General features: G+C 40.3%; 1 protein-coding gene across 7 annotated transcripts in view; it reads left to right on the forward strand.

Moving 5' to 3' along the window:
• The window catches only part of LOC122564410 (catenin delta-2-like), a 1,204,994-nt gene that overhangs the window by 914,391 nt on the left and 272,388 nt on the right, over nucleotides 1–18,215 (forward strand). For all 7 annotated transcript variants that reach the window (XM_043719228.1, XM_043719230.1, XM_043719231.1 and 4 more), the window contains one exon: nucleotides 10,741–10,978. In XM_043719228.1, the coding sequence (XP_043575163.1) occupies nucleotides 10,741–10,978 (238 nt within the window). The remainder of the gene's footprint in view (nucleotides 1–10,740; nucleotides 10,979–18,215) is intronic.

Raw genomic sequence — 18,215 nt, forward strand, 5'->3', positions numbered from 1 at the left:
TGTTTCCATGCGGTATGACTCTAAATACCTCAAAATTGTCTTTCTTATATTGTTAAGTCCAAACTTTAGTTCTTTTCTTTATTGTATGGTACATTCTGTCCTAAGAACCATTACAGCTGATGCTTTGTGAACTACTAATGCTTGTCTGACATAAAGCAGTTAAAATAAATATCAAATAAAGGGAACAAAATGTAAGCTAGACTTTATTTGCCAGCTGTGTTTATTGGTGAAGGGCTTATTCACGAAGCAAAAACCAAGCAAAGTTCTAAACTCCGAGAAGGATCAAGCATGCCCCTTTGCTTTGTATATTTCACAATTGGAGGAAGCATTTTGTAGTCAGTAACATATTTTGGAAGTATATTTACTTTGTAGTCTGGGAAACACAGCTGCCTGTTTGTGCACAGCAAGTTCCCTCAAGCAGCAATAAAGACCTGATAATCTAGGCTTTTTTTAAGTAGTGTTGGTTGATGGATACTTACAAGTCAGAGCACTGGCCTTGCTGTTCCTCAGAATGTGTCATGGGATGTTTTGCATCCACTTTTCGGGCAAAACAATGTAACATTTCATTCAAAAGGTGACCCTCCAAATGTCCATCTCAATAGAATACTTAATTCTCTGGGGTTTGAACACACAATGTCCTGATTCAAAGATGTCGGTGCTACCACAATCGGAGGAGGCATGAGATAGTGCTAGGATGATGTTGGCCATTGTTTTATTTGTTGGAATTGAGATTCCAGGTGAAAGTGAAACCTGAGGAGGGGTCAATGGGTAAGAGGTTCTTCATCGTCTGGCAGGCTGGTAGACAATTAATTTGGTATGAGGCAGTGTTTGTTATGTTGGTTTTACAACAGTGAGAAACTAGGGAGGAGGAAGATTATATAGGATGTTAGTTGGAATAAAAGAGGTTAATAGAACTGATACAAGGGACAGAGATAATAAATCTCTTCCTGTAGCTGGTCATTTTAACACAATGTCCTGCTCACATGCCCCCATGTCTGTCCTCAGCATGCTGTAGTGTTACAGTGAATCATAGTGCAAATTGGAGGAACAACATCTCATCTACAGACTAAACACTTTATAGTCTTCTGGACTTAATATTAAGTTCAACACCTTCAAACTATCAACCAGTTCCCATTTCTTCCCTTTCTTTTAGCTTGTTACATTCTGTTATCTTGTCTCCCCCCGCCCAACGTCCCAGTGGGACTGTCTGTCCTTTCAAGTCTGGCAGGAGACACAGCAATATTCCGCACCCCGGCAAAAGTGAGGACTGCAGATGCTGGAGGTTAGACACGAGTGTGGTGCTGGAAAAGCACAGCTGGTCAGGAAGCATCCAAGGAGCAGGAAAATTGATGTTTCGGGTAAAAGCCCTTCATCAAGCTCTTATGCACTCCTTATGTGATTCCTGATGGAGGGCTTTTGCCTGAAAAGTCGATTTCTTTCTTGCTCCTCGGATTCTGCCTGACCTGCTGTGATTTCCAACATCGGTTGTTTTCAGTAAAGGGATAAGAAAGTTAATTAAATTTGGGATGATAAGTGCCAAATACAGTACAGTAATGCCTGACAGTGGCCATCTCTAGAAAGAGAGAATTCAACCATCAACCCTTGACATTCCCCATTGTCAGCATCCTGGGTATTACCATTGGTATAGTTCAGATTCTGCTCAACCATATAAATATTGTGGCTGCAAGAGCAGATCAGAGTTTAGGAATTTTTCAGAAAGTGTCTCCATTGCCTGTCTACCATCTACAAGGCGCAGATCATCAATGTATTGGAATACTCTCCACTTGAATGGATGAATGCAGCTTGTATAACACTCAAAAGGTTTGACAACATCCAGGAAGAAGTAACACATTTAATTAGCACCCCATCCACCACCTTTAATTCCCTCCCCACTGATTCACATTGACAGCAATGTGTACCATTTACAAGAGGTACTGCAACAACTCACAAAGGATCCTTCAACAGCACCTTCTAAACTCATGACCTTACAATCTAAAAGGGCAAGGGCAGCAGCTACATGGAAACCTACTACCCGTAAGTTCCCTTTCAAACCGCATACCATTCTAACTTGGAACTAAATTGTTCATTGCCACTGGTCAGAATCCTAGAACTCCCTTCCTAATTGCATTGTGGGTGTCCCTATACCCATGAACTGTAATAATTCACAAATATAATTCACTCCCACCTTCTCAAGGATAATTAGGAATGGGCAATAAATGCTGGCTGAGCCAACAACACCTCCATCCCATGAATGAATAAAAACTGTTGATAGTATTTCTCCTGTTCCTTATGCGCTTCAACAAAATAATCACTCTTTGTTTCCCTTTCTAACTTTGAATCAATATCACACAATATAAGGCACATATTCCCTTCCCTTCCCTTGTCAGTCTTGCACAGAGACCATTCCCTCTGGGACACCTTGGTCCCCTCCTCCATCACTCCCAACACCCTCCCACAGCATCTTCCCCTGCAACTGCAGAAGGTGTAACACCTGCCCGTTTACCTCCTCCCACCTCAGTATCTAAGGCCCCAAATACACCTTCCAGGTGAAGCAGCGCTTCACCTGCACTTCACTCAATCTAGCCAATTGCATTCGCTGTTCACAATGTGGTCTCCTCCACATTGGGGAAGCAAAGCCAAGACTAGATGACCTCTTTGCAGAAAATCTATGTTCTGTTTGCAATAAAGATCTTTAGCTTCCAATTTCCTGTCACTTCAACGCACCACCTTGTTTCCTGACCAACATCTCTGTCTCAGGCTTGCTGCAGTGCTCCAGCAAAGCTCAGCACAAGCTGGAAGAACATCATCTCATTTTCCACTTGGGCACCCTGCAGCCTTCTGGGCTGCATATTAAGTTTAACAACTTTAGGGCCTGAGTTCTCTCATGTCCTTACCACAACCCCTGCACACCACGCCTTGTTATCACATAGTCTGCTATTGCACATAACCCATTGTTGGTCACAAACAGCCCCTATTAATAGCTATTCACCCTCCTAGCTAGATCATTATCCATTCCTTTGTCTGCCCAACTGACGATCTCTCTCTTTAGGCTCTATCCCCACCTATCGTTTACTCGTTATCTCCTCCCCCCCACCGTATCTTCTGCTCATCAATCAATCTTTCCTCGCTACCATCAGTTCTGAGGAAGGGTCACTCAACCCAAAATGTTAACTCTGATTTCTCTCCCCAGCTGCTGCCAGAGCTGCTGAGCTTTTCCAGCAATTTCTGTTTTTGATTCACATAATATTATGTATTCAGGGTCAACAGCTGGTGATCTGTTCTCTGACTCTATTAAAGGGTGATGTTAATGAGGTGGTTAAAGTATGTCATGCCACGTGTGCTCTGTCCCAAGGCAGTGTCCTCACACATTGTCCTCTGATGCTTCTGTCTGACCTCCTTTCTTCACAGTAATCTTAACTTTCTTAATGCTAAAATTAGCATTAAGTGTGGCACTAGGAAGCATTTGTTCGCACAAAGTAGAATGGTGATCTGGAGCTCTCTCTCACTTAAAAAGCGTTTGCTGTTCAGAAATTGTTGCATATTCCAAAACTGAAATTGATGGACTTTATTAGGCAAACATATAAAGGGATATGAAATCCAGGCGGGGGACTACAATTGTGATGCAGATCAGCCATTTTCTGATTAGATAACAAAACAGATTCGAGAAGCTAAATAACCGATTTCTGTTGCTACACCCCCCACCACCACCACTCACAGCAGGGAGAAAAATATATTTTTCATATTTTGGTTCTGAAAATCTGATGCATTAGACTGTGATAAAATCTTTCAGTATGTAATAAAAAATGAGGGACCTCAGTTATGTGGAGAGATTTGAGAAACTAGGTTTGTTCTCCTTAGAATACAGCAGGTTAAGGGACATTTAATAAAGATGTTCAAAAATACGGAGGGTTCTTATAGATTAAATAAAGAAAAAATGTTTCCACTGGAAGGAGAAAATGAATAAGGTTGATATGGTTGCATTTTGTTATATAGTTGACTTGATGTTGAAAAATGTCACATGGAGAAAGTAAAATAATTCAATTATGTTCTTTCAGCTGTAAATTCTTTTTAATCCCAAGTACTCATAATTATCAAGCTTATCTAGTGACCCAGAAAGCACATTCAGAAAGCTGAGCGCATATTAAGTGCGTGAAAACTGATCTTCTTTATTGGCTTTCTTGACAGAATGATAAGTAAAGTCTAATAAAAGATGCCGTACAGTCAAAATATGTTTTTTGAGGGTTAAAAAGTATTGGTTGAAAATGTGTCCATTGGAAGCACAGTAAAGGATTAAAGTGTTGGGTCTCAGCATGGGAACAACTGACATCAACAATCATAAGTTGGCACAGAAGATCTCAAGGAGAAAGTGAGGACTGCAGATGCTGGAGATCAGAGCTGAAAATGTGTTGCTGGAAAAGCGCAGCAGGTCAGGCAGCATCCAAGGAACAGGAGAATCGACGTTTCGGGCATAAGCTCTTATGCCCGAAACGTCGATTCGCCTGTTCCTTGGATGCTGCCTGACCTGCTGCACTTTTCCAGCAACACATTTTCAGCACAGAAGATCTCGAGGACAATGGTGAATCACCATGGTTATGTACAAAGAGTTTTCATTGCTAAAATCAGTGCAAGTTTTTGAGAATAAATCTAAAGTAAAAGTCACCTTCGCAGTTGCATCATCCACCTGCAGATTTCAAATCCCATTAGTGAGATGAGAGACTAAATTCCAGTCAGTGGAGCACTTCACATTGATTGCTCAGTTATCTCTATGGCTCTTTGATAAACATTTCAGCATGCTGAGCACTTTTTGCTCATGTAACTGTTTAATAAATGCATTAATATTTTCAATGCTATGTTATTTTCTGCCTTATTTTCTCTTTCTCCATTATTCCCTGCTTAGTCTCTTTCCTCTTTGTCTGTATGTCCTAGATTCAGGTCCAACATCAAAGACCTGAACATTAAATAAACTGACACTTCAGTGTACCACTGAGAGAGGTACAGTCTTTTAAACGAGGTGTTACACTTAGAGACTCTTTGGTGAATTACTAGCTTGCAGCATTATTTTTAAAAAGATCAGAGGAGAACTCCCAGTGTCCAGGCCATTACAAAGCTCCAAATCACCTACAACAGATTATCTGGTCATTATCTAATTGTTTTCTTTGTAGATCCTAGGTAGGGCCAGCAAACCTTTTACCTCTTTCCCCTCACTTTTTATTTTATTTTTTTATATAACCCCCACACTACCACCTAACTGCGGTAGTGCTTATTTTTTTTTCCCCAGCACCCATGGTGTGTGTGTGCAGGTGTGAGACACAGTGAAAGACACAAAGTGCACGAATCTTTATTCAATTTCCACCACCAGGAAGATAGGAAAACACCCGAGTGGCCAGTGACAAACACTGCCCTTCACATCAAAGGGCAGTGCTGTGTGATCAAAACAGTGAAGGGGAGGGTAGGGACTCCCCTCACTTTTTAAAGCTACCTATGCTAATCTACTTTTAATTGTTTGTTACTTTAGCATGAGTCATTTTATAAAGTATGAAACAACTCAATATATCTAAATGCTGTTTGACAACACAATGATGTGCAACTTATTCAGGCATAGATATCCCCCCCACCAAGCTAGTTAAATAACAACTGATTAAATACAATGTTCTCCTGTCACATTTCCAGAAGTTTGAAGTTAAAAACACAACACGCTGAAAATGGGAGCAAGATAACCAACACCTGAAAAATAAACTTGATGTGTTGAATGTTTATCTTTACCCCATTCATCCATCATGTCCCCATTTGAGAACCCAGGGAGGAGGTGTGACATTTCACATGTTTGTCAGAATAGCAGTCAGCTCTATGGCATGTGAATAGCTTTCCTGTTACCACAACACTCCTGAGGGGTTTAACACTTTAGCAGATCATTGATCCAGGAGGAAGTTAATACTGTCTAGTTAAAAACAGCTGAGAGCTGTGGTTTGCTAATTAGTTGTTCTCAGAATTAATTTGGCCAAAGGGTTTTTTAATTCAAGTTATCAGAAACGTTTTGTTCTTCGTAATTGACTTGTATAGAGGAAGACCTCTTTTAACTATTTAAATGACCCACAAGTCATTTGCACTATTTAAATGTGCCCTGTGATTTTTTTCATTAGTCAAAAGTGTATCAAGAAATTTGATAAATGTGCTTTGTTAATTAGCATTATTTAAAATGCTGTATTATGCATGCATTATTTAAATGTGTCACAAGTCATTTGCACTATCTAAATGTACCACATGTCATTTGCACTTTTTAAATATACAATGTGCTTAGAACAATGCTACACAAATGTGCATCATATGCAGACAGTATCTATCATTCAGTAAGCAGAGACTGATGCCTGTCAGACAACATAGTTAACAAAACTGCATTCAGTTACCAATTATGAATGCTCCTTATGGCCACCAACTATTTTGTCAAGGGCTTGCATGTAAATTTATAGAGGCACCTGATTTTGTTTTCTGCCCCTTGTGTTTATCTCTTGCAAGGACACTATTCCAGAGTCACTTGTCTTCTCTTATACAAAGAAATGGACAATATTAATTTGCAAGCCTTTCCAGCACTTGTCCAATAAACTTCTTATTATTGTTTTCAAATCCCTTCGTGATCTTAGTTCTCCTATGACTGTGATATCTTTCATCCTTACAACATTCATGTGTTCCTCAATTCATGCCTCTAGTCCACTCTGTTCATTTATCACTTCCCTGTTTCCTTTGCCCCACCGAGTGACTGTTTCTTCAGCTGCCCGAGGTCCTGAACTTCAGAATTGTTTTCTTGTTCCTCTTTGTCTTATCCTCCCTTTTAAACTGGTCTGTGAAACATTAACCAAGACAGAAATTGCTGGAAAGACTCAGCAGGTCTGGCAGCATCCGTGGAGAGAAAGCAGAGTTAACATTTCAGTTCCTGTGACCTTTCTTTCAAATATTAAACTTTAGTCTGATGCTGTGGAATGCTTTACTACTTTAAAGACTGTACAATAAAACAAGTTATTCTTGATATTTTGACAGTGGGAGCATGAAAACATTCATGCTGCTTCTTGCACAGCCTTCACTCAGTGTCCATATTCTTTAGCAGGAGTCAACAGCAGCCACTGGGAACTGGAACCTTTGACAGTTTTTTTTCCCCTTATGCAGATTGAGGCCAGTTATGGATTCCTAACTGTAATGAGATCAGCTAATTCATTGCACATTAGCACATGCATTTTTAAGAGCTGCTTTCAAGAGCGCTAAACACGATACTGTGCAGCCAGAAAGCTCTTAATAATGATTTACTTCTCTCCTTCTGTTGGCTATGATAGCAGGAATGCCAGCTGCTGGGGCATGTGAATGCTGGTTGTGTATTACACCATGGGGAGCAACATCTCAACCAAACCTCTTATCTTACTCTCAGAATGTCAGTATTTTGGGTTCTCTGCCTATCCACAGTTGCTCAGCAAAAGTGCTGTTTCGAGCTGAGTGGAATGAAACATGGCATCATGTTTACGGTCATTAATTCCTTTTCATGGAAGATGAGCTAGCTTTTTAAAAATGTTTTGTGATTATCCTTTTTTCTGGCAGCTGGCTCTAAGTGGACAGGATCTGAACTCATGTCCTTTGGGGACCCCTGCCATAGCCAGCATAGTCCCACACTCTGTTAAAGATATCCTGAGCTACTATTCAAATGCACTTCCAACAAACTTCATTGGAGAGTGATCAAATGTGAGAAGCTGGAGCAGTGTTGTCCTTCCTATTCCGTTTCCTCTTCTTAATCTGTGATTTTAGCACTGCCAGGTATACAGGGTCCTACTATCCAACCAAAGACCATTGTGATATTCCAATCTCTTCAGGCTTTCTTCAGTTGATCAAAATATTCTGCAAACAACTATTTAATACACATGACGTTTATAGCATCAATTTTTAACCCAAAACTTAGAAAACAAAGCTGATCAATGAAGAATATTTGAAGCTTTGGGGTTACAACATGTTATCACCCTCACTAAATTTTCATACCCAACCTGGCAATTTCACCTTTCATAGTAGCTGCTTGAAAATGTTTACTTGTTTAGTGTACACTTTGCCTTTTTAAAATAATTTTTTAAATATCCTGATTTGCAACTGTTCTTAATGTCAAGTGCAAAGACACAGCCTTTAGAGGGCAGGCAATATTGAAATAGGAAGGGTCACTTCACCGAAAACGTGGCCCAAGGAGTGGCAGATGGAGTTTAATTTAGATAAATGTGAGGTGCTGTATTTCAGAAAGGCAAATCAGGGCAGCACTTAATGGTAAGGTCCTGCGGAGTGTTGCTGAACAAAGAGACCTGAGAGTGCAGGTTCATAGCTTCTTACAGTTGGAGTTGTAGATGGACAGGATAGTGAAGAAGGCGTTTGGTATGCTTGCCTTTATTGGTCAGTGCATTGAGTAGGGGAGTTGGGAGGTCATGTTACAACTCTACAAGACATTTGCATGCAATCCTGGTCTCCCTGCCATAGGAAGGTTGCTGTGAAACTAGAAAAGGTTCAGAAAAGATTTATAAGGATGTCATCAGGCTTAGAGCGTTTGAGTTATAGGAAGAGGTTGAATAGACTGGGCTATTTTCCCTAGGGTGACCTTATCGAAGTTTATAAAATCATGAAGGGCATGGATTGGGTGAATAGTCCAGGTTTTTCCCCAGGGTAGGGGAGTCCAGAACTGGAAAGCATGGTTTTAATGTGAGAGGGGTGAGATGCAAAAGGGACCAAAGGAGCAACTTTTTCATACAGAGGGTGGTGCATGCATGGAATGAACTGCCAGAGGAAGTGGTGGAGTCTGGTATAATTACAACATTTAAAAGGCATCTGGATGGATATATAAATAGGAAGTGTTTAGAGGGATATGGGCTAAATGTTAGCAAATGGGACTAGATTTATTTAGGATATCTGGTCAGCATGGACGAGTTGGACTGAAGGGTCTATTTCCATGCTGTATAGCTCTATGACTCAAAGTCCAATATGACTTCTTCAGAGCGGGGTTTGGAAAGTGGTGGACAAAATTGTCTACAGCATAAAAGCCACCATTTTCCACTTCTTTTGAGCTCTAAAGAACAGTCATATCAGACTTGAAACATTAACTCCATCTCTCTTTCCACAGATGCTGCCAGACCTACTGAATTTTTCCAGTACATTTCTGTCTTGAATTCAGGCTGCCAGCAGCCATAGCATTTTCGTCTTATCTGTGTAAATAAAGATGAACTGAGTAAAAACAAAGCAATGAGAAATAAGATACAGACACTGCATTGTGTTAGGGTAAGAGGCAGAAATATCAAAATAGAAGACAAAGTTAACCATCTAAAGTTATTGAACTCAGGGTTGAGCCATCAAGGCTGCAAAATGCTGGAAGGAAATATGAGATCCTCTTCCTCTAGCTTGTGTTGGACTTCAACAGATGGTAATGTTAGTATGAGAGTAGAATAGTGTCAGAGTCATTCTTGTGGATTGAGTGAACTGCGATATGGAAATAGGAAGGGTCTGCAAAATGGTCACCCAGTCTGTATTCGGTCTCTTCAGTGTCGAGGAGACCAATTTTAAGCAGCAATGCAATCGACAATAGATTGAAAGAAGGACATGACAATTACTGTTTCACCTGGAAGATGTATTTGTGACCTCGGACAGTGAGGAGAGAGGAAGCAAAGGGAAAAGTATTGTGCCATTTGTGATTGTGGAGGAAGGTGTGAAGATGTTGAGGGTGTGGAATATATTGAGGTGTTGGGATGATAGAGGAATGGATCAGATGTCATGGAGGGGACAGTCCTGAGGGAATGATAATGGGGACATGGGAGAGTCAGATATGTTTAGTGCGTGACATCATGCTGGAGGCAGTGGAAATGGTGGAGGATAATCCTTTGATTTTGGAAGCTGGTAAGGTGGGAAATGAGGATGAAGGACATCCTTTCAGCACCCAAGGAGGGAGGGGAAGGCGTAAAGGCACACTGGGGGAAATGGATCAGATACAGTTGAGGGCCCTGTCAACCATGGTTTGGGGTGACTCCTCCATTGAGGTAAAAGAAAGACATGTCAGAAGCACCGTTGTGGAACATTAAGATCATAACTTGATAATCTGATATTAGACATTAATGAGTGTTTTAACATGACCAGGACACAGGGAAAATTCCTCTTTTCAAATTTGTATCTTGTGATACATTATGTTTATCTAAGAGTATTTATTTTAATATCACATCCAAAAGCCACATCTCTTGACAGTGCTGCATTCCATTAGTACTGCACTGGAGTTTCAGACTAGATTTTGCAAGTAGACCTCTGACATAGGATTTGAACTAAGAACTTTCTGTTTCACACATGAGAGCTTTCAGCTCAACCAGTGCTGACACTGAAGCTGATTTCAAAGCTTTTGGGATGTCATGGCTGATCTGTACCCAATTTGATTTGCTCATTTTTGATCCCTATCCCTTACTTCCCTACCTCATAATAAATTCAAAGAATTGTCAGGGAGTCAAGTCCCTAAAGTTAAAGACAATTAAACGATAAGACAGTCCTCCCAGGATTTTCTGTAGCTGTGATGTGTGTTTTGTTTTGTTTCATTTTCTGACTGTGAAATATTTAACAGGGTTCTGACGTTAATTTTGTGTCCCCCCTTACACCCACCCTGTACATATATGTGGTGTTCCTTTTGCCTAGACCTGGTGAACCATTTTTGTGAGCAGGTCCTCAGTTTCTTGCTTTGTCCCTACTTTCCCACTGTAGCCCCGCCCTCCCCCGCTGTTGACTCCGTATCCTTGCAGCGCACGGGCAGCCAGAACACCGCGACCTACCAGAGACCCAGCTACGCCACTGGCCCAGCAGCCAATTACGGAGATCCCTACCGGACACTGCAATACTGTCCTTCAGTGGAATCACCATACAGCAAGTCTGGACCAGCCATCCCGCCTGAAGGTACTTTGGCAAGGTCACCTTCCATCGACAGCATTCAGAAAGACCCCAGGTGAGTGGCAGCTTCTTTAAAGTTGTTTTAATTCCCAGCAGAATGCTATTAAGAAAATCAACTTTGGCATCACAGAGAAAGGTTAACCATTTGCTCCTTACACCATTAGTGTATCGTGGCCGAGGTGCACTTACAAGTGGCACTGAAGCTATTGACTAAGGCTCCTTCAACATCAACTTACAAACCTACAACCTTTACAGAAAAATAAGGACACCGCCAAATACAAGTCACCCTCCAAGTCACACAACATCTTGAATTTGAAATAGACTCTTTCCTTGTCACTATATTCAAATCCAGGACACCACCCCCCACAACAGCACCGTGGATGTCCCTATATCACATAGGCTGCAACAGTTCAAGAATGCAGCTCACCAACTTCTCGTGAGTAATAGAACTAGGATCAGGAGAAGGCAATTCAGCCCCTTGAGCCACTTCTCTATGGCTGATCTTCTCTCGACCCCAACTCCACCTTCCTGCCTGGTCACCATAACCCTTTAACTGCAGATGGGCAATAAATGACAGTGATGCTTAAATTCTGTAAAAAGTACAAATATACATTTATGGCTTTCCTTCCCTCACCCATTTTAAAATTTTTACCAAGTCTTTTTCACATATCTTGGAACCTCATCATTCTTATAATAGCTTTTTTATAACAGCCATTCTTCAGCGTGCTACTTGGAGGTGCACATGTGCAGTACAGATATTTTTTTTTCAATCTTTGTTCCCTCCAAAGGAGGTTTACAGATTCGTCTCCTTCTTGAAACCCAAATACAATGACTCCCAGCTCGAGGAGCACCTCAGACACTATTTTGCTTCAACCTGTCCTGATTGGTGCACTGTCCTCCTTGGACTACATAGTCCAAGATGATGTAGAGAATGACCAATTACAGGACCATCTTCAAAGCCATTTGATTATTAAGTGACATGCAATGTTTGGCACTAAATTGACAACGAGCTTTCTGGTTTTGTCATATTCTCCATTGCCAGATTGCACATTAGTAATTCCATGTGCAAGAGAGCTGCTACAATTTTTTTTCAATGCATAACCTTATTTCAAACATGGATGTCCTACTGTGGTACTGCTACTGGGTCATCTCTGAAGCAGTTCCTTTCTTTTTAAAAAGAAAATTAATCTTTCTCTGTTTTTGCTTTCCATAACTGGCAAGTGCTGAAACTGTTTGGTTTCTGATCTGAGTTGAAGAGTTATCAGTGAATGTCTATTTATTGAGAAACATTAAGTGTGTAATTTAAATTGTACTAATAATATACTGATACCTTTGGAGCTTCCACATAAAGGGCAAAGCTTCCACGTCAAAATATTTTTCTTGTCTCTTAGTTTTGGCTCAGAACTCAGTGCTGTCACTTTCTGTCAAGACAAAAGCCTATGAAAAGGCATTGAAAGAGATGTGCATAGACTACATATTTGCATGATGTTCAGGGAAGTGCTGAACTGTTGTACAATGCCTGTTAAGTTTCTGTCTCCATGCACACAATGTTCTCCTTGGGTTTTGCTTCAAGTTTCAAAGGGACAAACATTATTGCAGCAACATATTGTCTGGATTCATCAACTAGAACCACTTTGGTTTCAGGTTGGTTCACTGACATTTATTATGATAAACAATTGAAGATATTCAATTCCTCTTGTGTGTTTAACAATGGAGGAGAGGAGGCATGGTTTGAGGGAGGTGGGAAGGTGTCAAATTATGAAATATTGCAGGGGTTCTCTGAGGGTACATGGGTAATTGCAGCTTTAGTTTTAACTAGGATTTGTATTTGCCATATTTGCTGAATGGTTTACAATAAAAAGTCTTTTGTTTGTTAACAGGGCATATACCAACATAGTTCACTTTGCTTTGTAGTCGAGATAAATTCCTCTTTTTATGAGGATGATTTTATTTTCAATAGAGGGTAGTGGGAAGAAATCTTGTCACATCAGTTTTGAAGATTTTTAAAAAATCTTTTGCTGTTCTCCATGCAATGCAGGAGTTCAAAGCTATCAGGGAGAAAAATCAACTGAAGACATTAATATGTTGTGAAATACTGCATCCTTTTGTATCTGTTTGACTACAATACTTGAATATGTTAAAGGCTTCCAAATAAATCCCTCTAGCTCTTTGCCGTGGTATTCCGTAACATTTCTTGACTGCATGAGCCCCCCCCCCCCCCCCCCGTCTTTTGCTTTCCTATCTGCGAATTGTTTTTAATCCTTAAACCTCCTGTGAAAAATTAGATTTTTCCTTTAATTTGATATTAAAATTCAGCAGATATTCCCTCAGTGTTGGTGAAGTTTCAGATAAGGGAGTGTGTGGCTGTTCAGCAGTCATTTTTACTGATGCAATTCAAAATCCTTGGGAGCTGACTGTGTCACATTGTGGTGAGCACAATAGGTGCAGCCCTTTCTAAGGTTGCCAACTCTCCAGGATTGTCCTGGAGTCTTCAAGAATTATTTATTCACCTCCTGGATATTTCTGCAAACCCAGAAGGAAAACCATTGTTACAGTAAAAAGAAAAGCAAGTTCTGCTTTTATTTATCCTTCCACGGGAACTGACTGTTGCTGACAAGGCTGTCATTTATTTCCTCTCTCTAATTTCCTAACTGTTGAGGAACCATTTTAATCGCTGCAGGCTGTCTAATCAGGGAAACACTAAGGATGCCATTAGATAGGGAGTTTCAGTGTTTTGACCCAGTCATAATGAAAAATCAGTGACTGATTTCCAAGTACTGTAATGGCTTATGACTTGGAGAGGAGCTTGCAGGCAATGGTGTCTCATCTATCAGTTGCTCTTGTTCTTCTAGGTGGTGGAGAACATGAGTTTAGAAAGTGCTGTTGAAGCAACCTTATTGTATTGCTGGAGTGCATTTTTCAGACGTTGCACACTGCTGCCACTCTAAGCCTATGATGGAGGGAGTAAATGCTTAAGGCAGTGGGGGATGTGCCAATCAAGCTGCTTACTTTGTCCTGCAACACCAGGTTCTCGTCCAATAGGTTTATTTGGAAGCACCAGCTTTCGGAGCGCTGCTCCTTCACTAGGTGGTTGTCACCTAATGAAGAAACAATGCTCCGAAAGCTAGTGCTTCCAAATAAACCTGTTGGATTATAACCTGGTATTGTGTGATTTTTCACTTTTGTACACCCCAGTCCAACACCGGCATCTCCACATCACACTTTTGTCCTGGATGACACTGAATGTTTTTTGTGGTTTGATGCTGCACTCATGAAATAATTGCACAGAGGTTGGTATCTCATCACCAAGTCTCTCTTTATTTCTGTCTGCACACTATATGGGCTCTGACCATGCAGCTCAAAGCCAGTCCTGAGTCTGAGGCGATCTTCTGAATCTCCTGTTTATATCTGTCAGCCAGGGCTCCTTGAGCAGTGGATGTTGTCTGCATGGATTTTATTCAGGCTTTTGACAAGGTCCCTCATGGCAGGCTCATCCAGAAGATTAAGATGCACAGTGACTTGGCTGCTTGACTTGAGAATTGGCTGAGCCATCGAAGGCAGAGGGTAGTGGTGGAAGGGTGGTTTTCCGGCTAGAGGTCCATAGTCCACAAGGATCTGTACTGGGAGCTCTGCTGTTTGTGATATATGTAAATAACTTGGATGAAAATGTAGATGGGTGGGTTAGTAAGTTTGCGGATGATACTATGATCAGTGGAGTTGTGGATAGTGTAGAAGATTGTCAAAGGATACAGTATTATATAGATCTGTGGTAGATATGGGTGGAGAAAGAGCAGATGGAGTTGAATCTGGGTAAATTTGAGGTGCTGCACTTTAGGAGATCAAATGTTAAGGAAAAATATACAGTTAAAGACCCTGAACAGCAATGATGTACCAAGGGATCTTGGGGTTTAAGTCCATAGCTCTCTGAAAGTGGCCACACAAGTAGATATGGTGGTAAAGAAGCATACATCATGTTTGCCTTTATTGCTCAGGGATCTGAGTACAAGAGTCATGATGTCAGTTGCAGCTCTGTAAGACTTTGGTTAGGCCACACTTAAGAGTATTGCATTCACTTCTGGTCACCACATTACAGGAAGGATGTGGAGGCTTTGGAGAGAGTTCAGAGAGGTTTACCATGATGCTGCCTGGATTGGAGGGTATGAGCTATAAGGAGAGGTTGGAAAAACTCAGGTTGTCTTCTCTGGAGCGGCGAAGGCTGAGGGGAGACTTGAAAGAAGACTATAAAACAATGAGATACATAGATACTGTTGACAGTCAGAATCCTTTTCTCAGAGTTGCATTGTCTAATACTAATGGGGCATGCATTTAAGGTGAGAGGGGAAAAGTTCAAAGGAGCTGTGAGGGGCAAGTTTTTTTACACTGAGAGTGGTAGGAATCTGGCATGTGCTACCAGGGGTTGTGGTGGAGGCAGATATGTTAGGGCCATTTAAGGGATTTTTAGATAAGCATGTGAATATGCAAGGAATGGACCAAGGGCAGACAGAATAGATTAGTTTAATTTGGGTCATGTATGGCATAACATCGTGAACCAAAGGGCCAGTTCCTGTGCTGTACTGTTCCATGTTCAATTTGTTGGATCAGAATCCTGAAACTCCTTACTTCATAGTGTTGGCTCATTACGTCCTGAATATAATAGCATATACTGTCATTACAGTAGCAGGTCTTTACACATGACCTTTGGGTTTTCAATGTAAATGGACATACAAATTTCACCCGAATTCTCATATAATCATACACATCCGCTCCCAACTCATTTATTTTCCACCAACATATTCTTCAAATTCTTGTAAATAATGCATTTCTTATTTGTAAGCTGCCTCTTGTCACAATTTGTCGCTTCACTTTTCTGCCAGCATTTGTTGTAAATCCTGTGTCATGACAACCATTCAGTTTTAGTATGTAAATTGCTGGATGTAGTTGATGTGACTCTGGAATACATTTCCTAAACATTTCTGCTACTTTATCACGATTGATTAATTATGGGCTGCAGTCTGCTTAATATACCAATGTACTAATAGATTAGATGAAAGCAACATGCTGAATTCCTATTTTGTTTGCCTCCTTTCTAAAATTTCACTGATCTAGAAGAAAGAGTTGCACTTATGTAGTGCATTTTATGTCCTTGAATGTCTGAAAGTGGGTTTTAGCCAATGGATTACATTGCAGTTCCTCGCTGTTGTACAACACAAACTGTCAATGTGCACACAGTAAGCTCACTCAGATAGCAGTGGTCACACAAATTGCTGAGGGATAAATATGTTCCAGGATTTCCTTGTTTTTCTTTAAAGTATCCATGGACTTTTTTTTAGTTTTTGAGAGAGACAATAGTTTCTTTCTTTTAATGTCATGTCCAAAAGACGGTGCCTCTGTTAGTGCAGCTCTTCTTCAGTGCTATATGGCAGCCTACATTGTGTGTCCGAGATGCCAGAGTAGCCCTTGAACCCATTGATTTCTGCTTTAGAGATAAATATGCAATAGCTCCCACAGTAAAACAAATGAATCACATTCACCGACAGAGTGCATTACAAAGTGAAAGTCTGTGATCATCCTGAATCTGATGCTTTGATGTGATTGTTCCATGCTTCAAGCATTTGAGAAAGATACATTTCCCACATTCATGAAAACATACACTTGTTATGTACGAGGTACTGCATCAAGTTATCTATGAGTATTAGAACACATAATTAATACCAAGCAGAATTCTGCTTGGGAAATGCTAAACGAGGCTGATGGGTTTTATAACTTATCAGCTGACACACTGTGACACTGAAACAAGTACAGATAGTAACTGGAGTATTAAATGATGATCTTTCAACAGTTTAATGGGGCCCATCTGTTCGGACACCCTGCATTAACTGGACAGTTTCATTATAGCTAACAGTTAATTAGATTTTAGTGATTTGACTGACTGGATAGTACAATATTTAATCTATTTTTCTGGTTAGGGTTAATAACATTAAAGTTATTGGATTTTTCCTTTCTATCCTTTAATTAAACACTTTAATTTAACAAGCTGGTTGGTGTTTCTGTTGAACAGCTATATTCTAATCTTTATCTTGAATTCTTTATTTTGTGTTGTTAAAGAATATATTGATCTTTTCTGCAGACACCCCTCTAAATTTTGGTAGTTTCTGTTATTTGGCAAAGCAATTTATAGAAAAAGGTTAAGCCCAAGACTAAAACAGGACAAAAAAAAGAATAAAATGCACATATTAAACACCTTTCAAAATCTCTGAATTTCCCAAAGCACTTGAAAGACAAATAAATGCTTTTAAAGTGTAATCGCTGTTTAATATAGAACACCAATAGTCAATTTACACACACCAAGATCCACACACAACAACGTGATAGTGGTGAAATAATCAACTTTTGTTTTGGAGATGTTGGTTGAGGGATAAATATTGACTACTACACAATGAAGATTAGAAAAAACGTTGCAGGATAGAATGAAGATTATGAAGCACGAGCAACAGACACAGCTGCTCCACTGGCATGTAAACTACTACCAGAAACTAGTGCTCTTTTTCCTCATGTTGTTACTATTCAATTCATGAGGCTAACTAGAAGTATTTACTTGAGCCCTCTACACAGTCATTATCTCTTCTCTGTCAGCCCTGGCATACTTTCCATTACAATCCATTAACATCAACTTGTAATTCTACAGCACCTTTAGCAATAGTATAACAGTGCTTCACAAAATCTAGGCAATAAACAGTTGGCCAAAGAGATAGGTTGAAAGAAGCATCTTTAGGAAGGAAGAGATTTGGAAAAAGGATTCAAGTTGAGGATTGTGTAGAGAACTAATGAGATTGACATTTGGTTCATGCTGCAGGGAAGACATTTAAATTTGGTGAAAACAGAGAATTAAGGTGAATTATTTCATACAAAAGGCAAAAAACAAGAGGAATAAGTTAGTCGGGAGACCACTAAAGGGAATAGTATCGAGGTGTTCAAGAGGGATGACTGAATGTATTTTTGGGATGGAGAGAATGGTTATGGCAAGAATATTAGATCACAGGTTTAAAATAATTCTTGAAATTATGAGGTGTCAAAACCTGCTTCTTGAGAAATTCCTCTCCTATACATGCGCTCATGTTAATTCCCACTCACTTATCACCAAATAGGGATTCTAGATCAGTGGTGCTGGAAGAGCACAGCAATTCAGGCAGCATCCGACGAGCAGCGAAATCGACGTTTCGGGCAAAAGCCCTTCATCAGGAATAAAGGCAGAGAGCCTGAAGCGTGGAGAGATAAGCTAGGGGAGGGTGGGG

Source organism: Chiloscyllium plagiosum, chromosome 29 (assembly GCF_004010195.1).
Source record: "Chiloscyllium plagiosum isolate BGI_BamShark_2017 chromosome 29, ASM401019v2, whole genome shotgun sequence".
Lineage (NCBI taxonomy): Eukaryota > Metazoa > Chordata > Chondrichthyes > Orectolobiformes > Hemiscylliidae > Chiloscyllium > Chiloscyllium plagiosum.